This window comes from Vanellus vanellus (assembly GCF_965231255.1).
Source record: "Vanellus vanellus genome assembly, chromosome: 1".
In the NCBI taxonomy this organism is placed as follows: domain Eukaryota; kingdom Metazoa; phylum Chordata; class Aves; order Charadriiformes; family Charadriidae; genus Vanellus; species Vanellus vanellus.
Genome location: NC_138905.1, coordinates 1,421,821 through 1,437,266, shown reverse-complemented (window position 1 = coordinate 1,437,266; position 15,446 = coordinate 1,421,821). Strand labels below are relative to the sequence as shown.

The 15,446-nt window shown below is 44.0% G+C and overlaps 1 protein-coding gene across 1 annotated transcript; it reads right to left on the bottom strand.

Annotated features, from left to right (window-relative positions):
* Nucleotides 1-13,017: 13,017 nt before the first annotated feature.
* Nucleotides 13,018-15,268, bottom strand: SMKR1 (small lysine rich protein 1; the record flags this gene model as incomplete). The annotated part of the gene is made up of 2 exons (XM_082491355.1): nucleotides 13,018-13,301; nucleotides 15,161-15,268. 2 exons carry the CDS (start codon nucleotides 15,266-15,268, stop codon nucleotides 13,071-13,073), a joined length of 339 nt encoding a protein of 112 aa, XP_082347481.1. The 3' UTR covers nucleotides 13,018-13,070.
* Between the last annotated feature and the right edge of the window lie 178 nt (nucleotides 15,269-15,446).

The following is a 15,446-nucleotide window of genomic DNA, read 5'->3' as shown; positions in this document are numbered from 1 at the left end:
GATCGTCTGTCCGCTCTGCAGAGTCACACTCCAGTTGTCACTTCCGCAGTGCCCCTGCATTTTGGGGGGATCTTTGCTACCACGTACAGAGTCTCACAGTGTTTTGTGGGGAAAATAACACCTCTGCTTTTTGTGTCAATGTCATCTTGGCCCGTAGACTCGATCACTCTGAGTTTTGGATGCTCTGGATTTCTGTGATCAGCCTCCTGTAGGTATGAAATGTGGATCCGGGCCAAATGATGACTTATGCCAGTTGCTGAGATGAATGTAACTTATGCTGCAGAGCTGTGAAGGTGTTTTGGCTGGGGCTTGCTGCTCCGGGAAGATGGGGGGAGTGCCTTGCCAAGGCAGGCGGACATGTGGAGGCAGCTGATGTGGACCGTAACAGCAGTGGAATTCCCTTGTGCTAATCAGCAGTTTTGGATCAGGGCCACAAGCACTGAGACCTGGGACTATGCCACTCGAGAGGTCTGGTGTAACCCACAGTGACACAGGATTTCTGCAGGAGGAAGATCACTTCCTGGTACATAACAAGAAGGTAGATTTAGATGATCCACCAAGAAAATTTCATAATGGTAGGTTGTGATAATATTGGAAGAGCATTGGGACACTCTGGAGTCTCCCCCATTGGAGGTTTTAAGAACAGGTTAGACAAAATACCACTCAGGAATGCTGTAGGTAGAGTTGCTCCTGCCTCAGGGAGAGGGATGGATGACATGATGTCTCGGGGTCCCATCCAGGTGCATATTTTCAAGGCCATGTGTTGCTAATCAGTTTGGAATGGGCAGAGCAACCCATGGGCTTGTGAAAGTGCACATTTATGAGTCAGTGTCTGTTGAGTGTGCTGGGACTGTGGCTAGCTCACATGCTTATTTCTTCCTCCGCCCCTCTCAAAGTACTTTTAGTTACATGAAGAGAAGAGTGCACACAGGACCAAAGCCTCTCAACAGGGAACGGCATGGATGTTCATTTAGGATGTACCAGAAAGGTCCTCCAGAGAGGCAACGTTTCCCAGGATGAACAAACTCTCTTTGAAAAACTGAGTATCAGCACGTGTCTCCCCAGGTTCTCATGGAGATTCAAACTGCACTGTGTCGTAGGCCCATAATCCTGTGTGAAAAGGGTTGGGAAAAGACTAATTGCAAGTATAAATGTACATTTGGACAGCAGAAAGGGAGGGAGCCTGGCCTGTATGGCCATGGGAATACCAGGAACTGGTTAGGACACGGTGTATCCAGCATTCAGGGAAAGATGGGGGAGGAACAGTGATGCATGGTGGGGAAAGGGAGCTCTGGTGACAGAGCAGGCCCAGGAAGGTTTACCTGTCCACAGCCTGGGTCTGGGGAGAGAAAATGTGGAAGGAATAATGTGAGGACAATGTTATCAAGTTACCAGCTAGATGTGTGGGCTCAGGTGCTGTGAGATCGGGGACAGAGGCCAGAAGACTATGTACAGACTGTTTTAGCAGATTGCCTTGTCTTTGGTTGGTGACTTCTGGGACAGAACAAGAAAACAGATGAGTAACAAGGAAGGATTGCCTAGGAAGAGATGCCCAGGAAAGCATAAGGGGACTGGGAGTGCCTTGGTCAATTACCTGGTGCTGCTTTGTAGCATGGATGAGTTATTACCAACGGCGTAAGTGGCTTTTGGGCTTTAGCCAACAGCCTCGGACAGGTCTGGCCTGAAAGTGCCACCAGCCTTGGGTGACAAATTTTGTGTGTTTTCAGGTGCCATGGTACATGCACAAATAAGAGCCCTAGGTCAGTCTCCAGTGAAGACTTCTCTTCTGTGGAAGTGTGGCTACATTACAATAATGTTTGCAAGTGTGAAAAAGTACTATTGATTTTTAGGGACTACAAACAGATTATGTTTTTGTAAGGGGATGAGACATGTGCCCTTGGTAGCATATTTAGCACATCTTATAGACCAGGTCACGCCAACTCGTTGTTCCTGTCAGCTAAGCTGATGTGGGCAGGAGGGATATTTCTCCAAAAAGTGTTTCAGAGACACAGGTGTAGCTTTAGGACTTCCTGAACACACCAACCCTTGCTTATTTTATGACAACAGACATGACAACAAACAAGAATCTGTTACCTTCCTGGATTTATATGGGATCGCTGATCTCTGGCATGCTGAAGATGAAGGAGCTGCACGTGGTCGTGCTGCAGAAAACACGTTCCTGGCAGCAATTCGCTTCAGGGTCTGTTTGCCACAAAATGTCCTAGCTGTCTCAAAGTTAAAACATCTGCTGTCTGTTGGCACCTCTTGGCTGCCTGTGCTTGCAGGCGATGGAAGAGGTGGAATCCCAGCCGCTTGGCATCTTGTATCATCAGGGGAGAAAGTGGATGGGTCTTTTTTCTTTCATATGGAGTTTTTATTCTCATCTTAAGCCCAGAGAAAAGTAACTGATTCCCCTACTATGCTGTAAACAAAACACCCCGATGATTTAGCAAAACTAACTGAGCAGTTTTTAAACATTGACAGTGCAGACTGAAGGGGGGAAGACTACAGACACTGCTGCTTGGCATTTTCCTTCTCTCCCTCTTTGTCAGATTAAAAAAATTGCATCCATTGCTTTCCTTTAGTGTGAGTGTTTGCAACAGTGATTGTTCAGTAATGTGTAATAAACCAGATTTGCACAGCTCATAAAGAGCCGGGCTGGTTTTCATTACTCTAGGGAGAATGTTGATAGTGCAATGAGTTTCTTATAAGTAGCCTTGATTGCGCTCTGGCTGCCACAGCTAATCTGGAACCAGATTAGACCAAAGCTGAATCTGAATTTTGGGAGGATTCCTGTGATGAAAAGCTCTGTTCTAGTTTGTGTAGTCACCACAATCTACACAGGTGCAGTCATTCTGGAGAGCTGCTGCTGGTAGGATAGTGGATTCCTGCAGCATCCCCCACAACCTGTCAGAGCTCTGCAAACAGAGATTTCCGGTCTTCCATCTGAATATCCCCTCTCTTCAGTTTAGATCCGTACACCTAATTCTCCACCTTTGTGGACACTCCTCAGATATTTTCAGCTTATTTTCACTCCTTCTGCTCAAATATAGTTTGGTCAAGTTCTGCATATGCTGATCTTGCTGTTTTTCTGCGCAGAGTATGAGAAGCATCTAAAGTTGTCCCGTGTTATAGTGCAACATGGGACAGAGTGAAGAGGCTGAAGATAATAAGTGATTAGCTTTGCCAGGTATTAGAGAGAGAAGGAAGCATTTTCCCACAGAATTTCAGTTCTCTCACTCTTATTTAACATATTCAATCTCTTTCCCAGATTGCCAGTAACTCCGTGAAAAAGACACATCCGGAGTTTTTTTTTCTCTATGTCAGGTTCAGTGTCATGAGAGCCATCTCAAGATCAGCGTTTCCAGTATGGCCTTGCTGGGATATGATGCTGAGCATACCCTTTTTTATAGCTCTTTGTCATCACCACCCAGAGCCAGCTCACACTCATAATTGCGCCAGCGAAAAACCCTAGTATGGCAAGCAATCAGGCAGTCAACAGTTAATTTCAAGATTTGTTTTTCTTGGACAGTAATAAATTATTTTAGGGCTTTGATGCCTATTTTTGAAGTTCTGTTTTGGATATTCACCTGGACCAGCAGCGCTCCGGGTATCCTTGAGCCTCCAGACATTTCCCTTAGGAGCAGGGAGGGTTACAGCAGAAAGGGGATCTGTGCTATGGACTCTGGAGACCTTGATTCTCTCATCAGCAGGGAGAGAGGTTGCATGGTGTGAAGATCTAGAAGGTACCCAAGAGTAGAGCAGAGACCTTTGTTTTGGCGTATGATTATACAACAAAACAGGGTCTGAATATGCAGCAACACAAGTGATACATGACGTGTCTTGGGGACAGCAGCTTTACTTGTGGTTTCTCTTCGGCAGCAACCAATAGCCCAAAGCAGTCTGGATTTTGGGCTTGTCCCACAGCAGCCAGCTACGTCACTGCTTCTTATAACTAGTGATTAATTGTTTCTATTCTGCCTGTACCCAGAGTATTTAGAAATAAAGGCAGTGCTGGATGAGTGCCATTCTCTCATCTCTTCAAAACAGCAGTAACTGTAACAACTACTGAGAGAGAATGGCACGTAAGAGCCCACTTAGGCTATTATGTATAGCTTTTCAGTGCCCATTGCAATGTTCCTTGCAGCTAAGCACCAAACTACAGTAGATTTTACAGCAAAAACAGTTAACGGGAGACTGTGAAAAAAAGAAGAAATAAGATGGGAACTTGTTGGCAGGAAAGCTTTCTCTCCCATCCCCATGTTTTGCCTGAAGCTTACTTTCAACCACACTGGTGAAAATTTTTTTTTTTTTTAAACCAATTCTTAGGACAGGGGTAGCTTGCTTGTGACTCAAGTATCTAATTTCCATGCTGAGACTTGTCCTGCACTGCGCTGCTGCTGGAGCACCTGGTAATCCCAGTCCTCGACTGTGGGACAGCACTGGCAGGGGTGGCTGTGGCCAGCACTGCTCCGGCGAGCTTGGGAGCCCAGCCCCAGGGTGACACCTTCTTAGACCAGCTGCCGTCTTCCTTATGTGGACTGTAGCATACAGTGTTTCCAAATAACATGCTGCTGCAATGCTTGTTGTACAGGGCTGCGAATCTGCTCATTGTGAGATACTTCTTCAGGTCCAATCTGCTTTTCTTAGGGAAATAAATTCCCCAAGCAGTCACTGAAGACTGATTACACCAGGTTGTATATTTATAATTTGTTTTTCTTCATTACTCAAGGCAATTTTGCCTAAACTGTGTAACAGGCAAGGCGGTTTTCCCCTGGCTGGGCCAACCATCTGAACACAATTACACTTGGCTATTATTAGCAAGAGTGAGCAGGGCTGAGTTTACAACTGTGCAGGAGTGATAAGCTCAAGACGACTGTGCTTCCTCTCCAAGGAACTGTCTAGCTCTGCTGCACTCCTCTGCGTCTGAGACATCACCGTGCTGAAGTCAGGAGGTATTTTTGTTCTCTGAACAGGGATGCCCAAATGGCACAGGCCGGGTGGTTTCCTTTCAACAGAAGATTAGGCAGAGAGAATATCCAACACAATTTTACCCTCATCATCCAAGACATTAGTCACAGAACTTTTCAATGTTTCTGATACCCCTTTTTATGGCCCTTAGCCCAAATCCCTTAGGACCCCTGAGCTATGGCCATATTGGTTTCCCTGGACTCATCACTTTGTGAAGAACTTAGATTTCTGTATCCAGACTAAATTTGAATTTGCTTTTTCAGTAAAATCTTATATATCACAGAGAGTGGGACAGATCTCACTAGATGTTCCTGTACCTAAACAAGGCACCCAGGGCTGCTTTAAGCCTTTGCATAGATTTAATCAGAGGAATTGTGTCTTAAACTGCCCTTAGTATGTGAATCTAGACGACTAATCCAGGCATTGATGCAGACATTTAGATTTAAGGGAGATTAATCCCATGAGTCTCAGTTTTATGACTCCCGTGTAGCAACATGTGAGAAGAAAAACTGCACATTGGAAATGTTAATTGTCACCTTGTGCTGATGAAGCGGTAGCATTGTGAAGCACGGAGGAAAGCAACAAGTATAACAGGTTTAAGAAATGTAACATAGGAATGAAAGGCTGAAGGTAGTGTACTTTCTTATCCTAAAGAAGGAATTTTAAGAGAAAGGAGACATAACAATGCTCACTTCATGAAAGATCATTGTAAAGACAGTGATGAACTATGGGTTATGAGTACTGCTAAGGTCAGGATTAGCACAGCTTTGCCCCGTCTAGGCATGGAAACAGTCCTGGAGCTGCCTGAGAGTTGAATGACCCTGGGACATTTCAAGAGACACCGAGAAGCTCGCCAGATCTGAAAGGAGGTCGCCAATCTGAAATTTCACAAACTATTAAAACTACTTCAATATCCTCTTCCAAGTAAGCTTGCAATGCCAGGTTGTGAAGAACTTTTAAGACCTGCCAAAGCATTGCGACAGACCCTAACTGTCGTTCTAGACAAGAAAAAGCAAAGTATCAACTGCCAGTGTAAGAGCTTGAAATGTTTCTTACTCTGCTATCTGCTTTCTGGTGATAGCAACAGAAATGATGCAAGCCACATGCATAAGATAATGGAAAAGGATGAGGAATCAATAAAAGCATGTACACTTCTACAAAAACAGAGCTACTCCTTGGACCGTCCCCAAAGGGCAAGCTATAATTATCAGGTACTCCTGAAATATTATGTCTATTTTCAGAAGGTGCCAGGCTTCCTGCATAAAGTATCTCAGAAGCCAAAACAACAGGTGACAGAAGAAGGGCTCTTGCTTTCAAGGACGCCATTTCAGGCCATATCATTTGAGATGAGTCGGACACCATGGCAAGATCAACACTTATTACTGGAATAAGACAAAGAGCCTCGTGCTTAGAAAGCTCCAGTGTACCCCAACAGAAGATGGCTGTTTCTTTAGGTCTGGGAGCTTCAGCTTTAAATAATAAATAAAGAAATACTTACATTGGAGAACTGAGGCACAAGGTGAGATTACAAAATTGAGATCACCAAATTGAGATCACTAGAGGAGGCAATATTAGCAATAGTATTAGAAAAAGCAGTGATTTCATAAGCATTGGCATTTTCTTCCTTTCAGTTCTTCAAGAGTAGGTTTGTTGCCAATAAGCAGATTGCAAGTCATGTCAGAAGCTTTAAACCAACCATAAGTCTCCTTTTGAAGCTCTCTTATGAAGAAACTGATGTCGCAATATAATTCACTTCCCAAAAGGCCAAATTAAGAAAACTAAGAACATGACATCATTCACCTACATCACTTGTGATCCAGCCTTCACTTCTGCTGTCTTAGGGGCTTGATAAAATCTGCTTGCAACCCAATCAAGTTCTACAGACATGAAATAGTTATCCTCAACAGGCCCCTCCCCTTCTCTGATGAAAAAAAAATCCATCTTGGACATGCAAGGCATTCCCGCTTGCTCCTCCACAACCATCTCTAGTGAAGGATACGTTAAATCAAGGATGGAGAGCTCTCAGAATCATCAAAAGTAAATGTCACAGAACAGAAATTCTCTCCACACATAAACATATTATGGTTTCAAGAAGGTCGGTCAAGCTGCATAACATTTTTATGAAAATACCATGAAAAGAAACCAATGGGAGTTATCACAGACAACATTTTGTGTCAACAAGGAGGGAGCCAGATCATTCCTGCTATGCAATAAGCAATCCAAGTAATTGTAACTGTGTATTCAACATGCAAAGTGCTACATCATGTACTGTGGTAGTACATCCATCAGATCGGATGAGGATATGGGGGCAGATTTATTCTACAAACATTTTTTTCAGATCAGGAGAGGTTAAAAAAGTCTTAGATAGTAGATGTTTCCAGGAACAAAATACTTTAAGGAATGAGCAGTTTGCCATAAAGGTGACAAAGAAACATCAGACCTTTTGGTCCCAAAGTGGTCATGGCTTACATGCCTGTTTCCCATCTCCTTTTATCTATACGGAGAGCCCAGCATGACTAGCTTGGGCAGAGACAGCCATGCTGTAGATACGCAGAGCAAGATGAGATGTTTCATGTTTGAAGTCTCTTTCAAGTGTGTTGACGATATCACCACTAACAAAACTCAAGAAAACCCCAGCTGCAATAATTATTGCTTAACCAATACAACTTTAATTCAAACAAGAGTTTTGTAGCTTCTGGTTTGACATCTCAGTATGCATGGAGAATTCTTCTCCAAGGCTAGCTGTCTTCGTACTTCACAAAACAGGCACTTCCTATTACATGATGTGGAAAAAACGCCCCCAAGAGATGTGGGAAAAACACCTCCAAGAGATGTGTGACCTATTTGAATCACCCTGAGAGAAAAAAAGATTTTCTGAAGTTAGATGTAATTTTCAACTTGCACTAAACAGCATTAAGTATTTTTGCTTTCTTCATATAATCTGTGTACTCCGATCTACCTGCTAACATTGAAAAAGGGCTTCCTTTTAGACTGTAGGAGCACTTGATGTATTGCTTGCAATTTCAGCCATTAAAAATATTCTAACATTCAGCAGTAATTGCAGGTGACATTTTAAAGCATTTGGTTCAAGAATTTCCACCAAAAAGCAAACTGCTCCCTTCATGACGTATAATCACAGCCATTCCGAGGAAGCTGTTGTAACCAGGTGTTTCATTAAATATTTTCCTCATTTTTCTTAAACATTTCTCTCTGTTAGTGCCAATTACAGCTAGAAGACAATTGGGAGAAATGCTGACACTAAGCTAGTCTTTTGCATAAAAAAGATTTCACACTCAGTTTACTTTAGCTTAGTTGTGAATAGATCAGAGCTTAACAGTAAATAAAAAAAAAAATCCCTTTTTGTTATGTTTCCCCTGAAATACAGCAATAACCTAGAACCACAGAATCCCAGACTGGTCAGGGTTGGAAGGGACCTCCTGGAGCTCCCACAGTCCCACCCCCTGCCAGAGCAGGGGCACCTCCAGCAGTGGCACAGGACACGTCCAGGCGGGTTTGGAATGGCTCCAGAGTGGGAGACTCCCCCACCTCTCTGGGCAGCCTGTGCCAGTCCTCTGCCACCCTCACAGGAAAAAAGTCCCTCCTCATGTTTAGATGGAACTTCCTATGGTCAAGTTTGTGCCCATTACCTCTTGTCCTGTCACTGAGCACCACTGAAAAAAGACTGTTTCCATCCCCTTGGCACCCTCCCTTTAAGTATTTATAAGTATTGATAAGATCCCCCCTCAGTCTGCTTTTCTCTAGTCTAAAAAGACCCAAGTGCTTAAGCCTTTCCTCATAAGAAAGGAAAACTGCAGACTTAACAGACTATATTTTATTTTAAAATAATGAAATATTTCTTACCTTTAACAAAATTATGTGCAGCCTGAACAAAACAAAACAAAAAAACTCAAGGAAAAATGTATTTTCTCCCCAGGATTCTCTTACAACTAACCTCTGGTTTGAGGCTGCCAGGATGGGAAGGTCCTGTAAGATTCCTCTACGGGGACATCAAAAGTATCTGCAAGAAGCACAACTCCTGAATTCACTGAATACCTCCAGAAAACTACCAGTAACTGGATAAGTATATCATAGACTCATAGAATGGTTAGAGTTGGAAGGGACCTTAAAGATCATCTAGTTGCAACCCGCCTGCCATGGGCAGGGGGGACGACACCGTCCACTTGACCAGGTTACTCAAAGCCCCATCCAACCTGGCCTTGAACACCTTCAGGAATATAAGTATATACTATTTAATATTCAATGTGACAAGACCATGCCAGTGTCTGAAATGGAAGACCTCAATATTTGCAGGTGTCGTGGTACCTGGACAGCATGTCTCAGAGAGCAACCATTTGTGTAAGATCTAATCTTTTATACCTCCTGTTCTTTTGTACGACAGTTACTAGCAAAAGAGAGAAAAAAAAATTGCCCGTCCCTTTTCTTTTAACATAAACAGAAAGCTTGAAAGAGAGAGATTTATAAAAAAGACAGTAAAATTGGACTCTTTTTGTTCATGGAGCACACCTGAAATGGCAGTGGGGAACCAAGACAGTAAAAAATGAGCAAATGAGACAGGAGTTAACCTACTGAAAACTATTTTTTATTTACTTCTGTTGCCACTATTTAGTGCCAACTTCTAATATGCCTTTTGGATGAAAGTTTTTCTTTAAAAATTCACCATAGTGATCTCTTCATTGTGGAGATACCATTTATGAGCAAAAGACTCCTCAGCTGTCCTCCCCTGAAGTTGGAGAATAACAGCCACGCCATTTCTTCAAATAAGAAACGGGGCAAAAGGGTACAATGCCACTTCTCAAGTTTTTCTTAAGTATCATAAAGGTCCACGATGCGTTTTGTAATGTGAAAATAACATGCTAGGAGATACCAGGCAATACAGAAACGCTGATTGAAAGACACCGTAAAGAAGGGAAGCTGCTCACATACAGCTTGAAATATTCTATTACTGAATGTGATGAACAATCTCTTTTTTTAAACTTGATAGCCATCACTTACATCACATAGTGGTCCTGTGACTCTCCCCAGCACTGTGCTCCACCCACAAACATGCACATCAACATCCAGTATATTTTTAACAGCGGGGCTTTGGTATACAACTTCCTACAGGAAACGTTAGCCTCGCGTACTCAAAGCAGAGCGCTGCACACGACTGCTTGGTAACAGCAAAACGAAGGAAGCCCTAACAGTAGAAAATTGCAGCTCCCTGCAAGAGATGACGCACATAGCACAGCAAAGTCCCCTTGCACTGTGCCCATAAAGCAAAGGGCCTCTCCAGTTTGCAGTTTGCCCTCAAAAGATTCTTTGTGGATTTGAGCAGAACAGGCTTCATTCATCATAAACTCAGCTAATAAGTTGTGCACCCCAGCAGGCAGAGAAGCCCGTCACAGAATCAAACTCTTGCAGGTTGTGATAAAATAGGAGTATCTGCCAGTGTCATCCCGCAGCAGCGGAGACTCCCTGTAAAGTCACATCCACTTGAGCCAAACTTTCCCTTAGAAGTCAGCAGCACAGCCTGTGGCACTCTTAAGCAACACATTCAAATAGAGAATTGAGCCATTTGAAGTCCAAACTTTTCTTTAGAGATGCCTGTTGGTCTTTTTAACCACCAGGGAGCCTGAATTACATGCAAAATTGCGATGGATCAAGGCGTGAGAGAGGGAAAAGGGAAAAAGGGGGGAAAAAAAAAAGTGTTCCATTTTTCAGTTTGGGATGTTTGGAAGGGTTTTCTCATCTATTGTCAAAGAAATGAATGGCAACTTTTCAGATACACTAGAAAGCAGAGTCTTTGTGCTTTGCACTTCGCTGGTCACCATCTGATGTGCTCAATTGCATCATGCAGAAATCAGATTTATTTTTATTTTTTAAAGAGAAATCATATAATGGTATTTGACTATTTGTTCCAGTAATTTTTGCATACTAAAACTTTGCTTTGGAGTCTTTAAATCATAGTAGCTCCAGCCTATCATGGATGTAAAAATGGTTTTGCTTACTTGTAACCGTTGTATCAGATCAGACCACTTGCTCGTCTTGCGTGGCACGCTGCCTCCCACGCTGGTCAGATAACAACTGCTTCAGAGGAAACTGCGTGTGATGCTGCGATAGGTAGCTGGAGAATAAGTTGCCCAGAAGGAAGTTCTTTCCCCAAACACCTGTTCTGTGTGCAATTGCTGTTAAACTGGGTTCATCGTCTTGGCAGGAGATTACACTGCTCTTCAACTCCTTCTGCAAACCAATCCTGGGACCCAAATGGACAGTGATGGTGGGGGTCTGCCCCATCATGGTAACCAGTTCCTACGTCAGTGCTTGGAAATATCTGTCCCTTAAAGCTCTGTGTAGCAAATCTGTCACACAAAAAGGGAACGATTTTTTAAAAATCTTTAATGTTTAGCTCGAGATGCTAAATACAGAGGTCACAGAGGTCTCTTGCTTTAGAACACTGATAGTTGGAGGAAATAGTTGCAAGCCTATGCTGTGACCAGAGACTTCCTGGTGGGTGATGGGGAAGCAAGAACATGAGTAAATGCTGAGGAAGACATGTCGATGCACAACATAAACCAAACTGGTACTGTGAACCACGTCTCTGATTCAGCAGAACATACCAACTGCAGACTAATTAGCAAGGAAACAGGATACCCACCATGATTTTCTTGACATGTAGATGAAACAAATTTGGTGTAGTGCAGTGGCCTACATAATGACAGTAGTTGGCCTACAAACAATGCCACAAAACTATGATTTTACCTGGTCAAGACCTCTTTACAGAGGGAACGTTTTAAGATGGAGAAACAGCATAAGATTTTACAGGCCTTTATCAGTTTGGGTCGATCACATTATTAACTGACTGTTCTGTTATCCATAACATAAAGTTACCTGGAAGTCAGAAAGGTGCTGCACCTCCTCCTGCAGTTAAAGCAATCAGAAATGGCCTTGAGAGATGGCTTGCAGCTCTGCCAGATCAGCACCGCAGATGTTCAGCCCTGAGAAACCAACTGCAATTCTGATGCGATACTTCCTGTGCACATCGCAGTGCCGCTCGGTGCGGAGACCAGTCTTGCTTGCTCACAGTCCCTTGGGTATCCCAGAGAACTGGGACATCTCCCCTTATAGCAGCTCTAGCCCATTGTGCATTCTGTTTTCCCAACTCTTTCTCCAAGATTCCAGTCCTTTTGTATTCCTTCCTATCTCTCCACAGCCTGCATCAGTTCAGGACACATCCTCGCCTCTCCCAGTCACTCCACTGCATCCTTCCAGTCAGTGTACGAATGTGGGAGAGATGTACAGCTTCACAGTTTACCAAGGGCTGTGTTAAACACATGGAGGAAACAGAGCAAAAAAACCCTCTGGACCACAAAGCTTGTGGTCTCTACCCAGGATGTTTGAGCTAAGACCAATTGCTGTAAGGGGAGACCTGCTGGGGGGACATTCATCATCACCTCTAATTGTGTGTAACGGCATCACTGACAACATCTAAGCTAGGTCTCCAGATTTTAACTACAGCTAAAGGAGAGCTGGTGGTAATTCACTGGAGCTTCAAGTACTGCTTATCTGACCAAATGTAGCCATTTCCTTTAGAACAAAGTGAATCATGCACGTACACAGATGGCATCGCGTGGCTCTGTTGACCCAGAGGGGGAGCGCTGGGTGACTCTCAGACAGATGAGCTGATGTTATAGAAATCATACTTAACACTGTCAGTCTTACCGTGGTATCCACTTTCTGAGCTCAAGTTTCCACCAGCGCTGGTTAAAACAGGTGGAGGTACACCAATGCTATTGGGGAGCTCACCCCATCCGTAAAAGAACAGTAGTGGTGTGGGGAAAGCAAACCTCACTACAAACTCTTCAGACTGCTGAGGCGCAATGCTTTATTCTACACAGAACTGGAAGGCGAAGGGCCACAGCTGAAATTACAATGGCACAGTGTCACTTACCATTTGTCACTCTATGCTTGAACTATAATAAGAGTCTCTTTGTTTGGACACAACAGTAATTACAGCAAAATATTTGAGCTAACCAGTGGAGAGGTCAGTATGAGTTTAATCTGCAAAAAAGTCTCTTCTGCACTGGAGACCCCGGTTTTCACTAGGTCTTTGGCTTTCCAGCCACCTGGTTCTTTCCTTTCTTCCCCTTCTTTTTGGGGGAGCCAGGCCAGGGAAAGCCCCGAAACTCCAGGCAGGCGGGCGCATTGTGGCAGATGTAGTAGGCGTTGAGCATGGCAGCTGGGCTGAGGATATCCACTTCCTTCACCACCTTCTTTGCTTTCTTTTTGGAGCTTTTGCCTTTGCCACGCTTGGGTTTGCTACTTTTAACTGCCTGCAGAGAGGAAACGACCACATAAACACTCAAGTTAGTCCTGCGTCTTTATGGTCTCGCTTCTGGGTGGAGGATCCCAAGACATCCCGGAACAGCTGTTTCATTGCGTCTTAGTCCTGGCTCGCAGTATTAGCTCAGAGCCCCTCACCACAGACTCCTGTACTTTGTGGTGATTTTATGTATGGACTCACAAGCATTAATACACTTTCACCAAATCCATATTTGCTCTATAGGCTGTAAGAATCTTTAAAGTCATCAGACACAGCTAATTAGTGTTCCCCTGTGCTTCTCTCTGGCTAAAAAAATGTTTGTGCACAATGGAAATCATACATTCTTTTCAATTGATTTTTTAACTAATGCATTATGATATGATCCTAAAGTAAACCAAGCCTATGTTGTGTGTTCATCCACTGCTGTGTGTCTGCTTGTGACTCTGGATCATAAACCAGAAAAGCAGGTCTCCCTTCTACAGCTGTGGCCTTTTCAAGCGATATAGTTGCTCTTCTTCTATTAGCGGTAACACAAATCAGCAGCTCTGTCGTTCTGTATGAAAGAAGGAGATGTTGCCAAGGCTCACTCAAGCCCTAGAGTGGGCCAAAAAAATACTCCTGTTAACTCCAGCTGATTAGCGCTGGTGCCTGAACGCCCAGCCTCTTGCCTGCAAGAGGGATTTGCCAGAGTCTGATTCACTCCCTGGATTGTTTTCTCACCCATCTTGGCCACTCCTCGTGACAAGCCCCGAGCGTGTCTGCGTGGAAGGCGCTGCCTCCAGGTATTGAGCAACAGAAACCGGGTCAGGGACCCAAGAAGGATCTCTCATTGCTTCTGTGTAGGCAGGAAAATGGTGATGGCAATGTGGAGCCAGAAGGTGGGCAGTGTCCCAGGAACACTGAGGACAGAGCGACAGCTAGTCCCAGAGAAAAGGCTGAACGGGAGTATTTACACATCATGAATGACTGAAAGAATTTGATCTCTGGTCCGATGCCAAGAGCACTTTCAGTACACACCGAGTCACTTTATGCATCTGCCCATCTATTTCTGTGATTTGTCTGGTTTTGCACACTAATTAATTGGATCCAAACACTTCATTATGAAGAATTAGCACAGATACAGCCAGAAAGGCCACATGTAACTATCAGTTGGGCATAAACTAGGGGAAGGCAGTATACGTAGCGTATTTTTCATGGTATCAATTCTAAAGAGTCCCTTTACAGCTCACTATTCTGAAATGCAATAAAGACAAACATTTGTGCTCTGAGGTATGAGAACAGAGTCAGGGGAACAATCTTCAGAATCAGCCGAGACCACAATGTGAAGAAATATGTATGGGTAAAGGAAAAAAAAAACAAACAGAAAAGTCAAGAGTTCTGTATAAAACACACAGAACCACTATCCACAGAAGGAAAAAAGACAGAAAATACCGAGTGCAAGCTGCAGCTGAGGGTAGATTGTTTCCTAAACCTTTGGTCATGCAGACTGCAAACCACTTGAACTCAAACGTATATTGGAGAAGAGGACAAGCCTTTTTGGCAGACTGTAATTGGATAGGATTTGTTGAATACTTTATGTGCTGGAATGAGCACGCTTCACAGAGTAGATGCTGTCAGATTTTTCAGCCAGTCACCTGAGTCACACTCCCTGTTTACACACTCCCGGCAGGGTCACTAGTGGATTTTCTGAGCACAATGAGGCTCCTGGTCAGAATTTGGCCTGTAGCTCATCTTTCAAAATAAAAAAGGTGCTTTACAGGTAAGGCCAAACTGTTGTCATAAGTCTGCGATGAGAACCATGGAATGCCTTTTGTCTAGAGCAGCCTCACTGCTCCTGCTGTCCCGCTGCAACAGATACCTCTGACCCACAGGCTTCGCATGGTCTCTATCATTGTCAGCAACTGTCTTGTCTTCTGTTTCGCGTCTCTCAGGAAACGTGGCATCAAGTAAGCTGTAGTCTGCAATCCGCTCACACATTCGAGCACAGCCTAGAGCAGGGAAGAGTTCCCAAAGCGCAGAAAGTTAACGAGCTACAGCACAGCGTGGCAAACGCTATCAGAAGTAACACTGCGTACATGCACATAGGGCAGTGCCAGAGCCAATGCTTGGCACACCAGCTGGCAACCCCGGGATTCCTTACGGATTTATCAGGCAA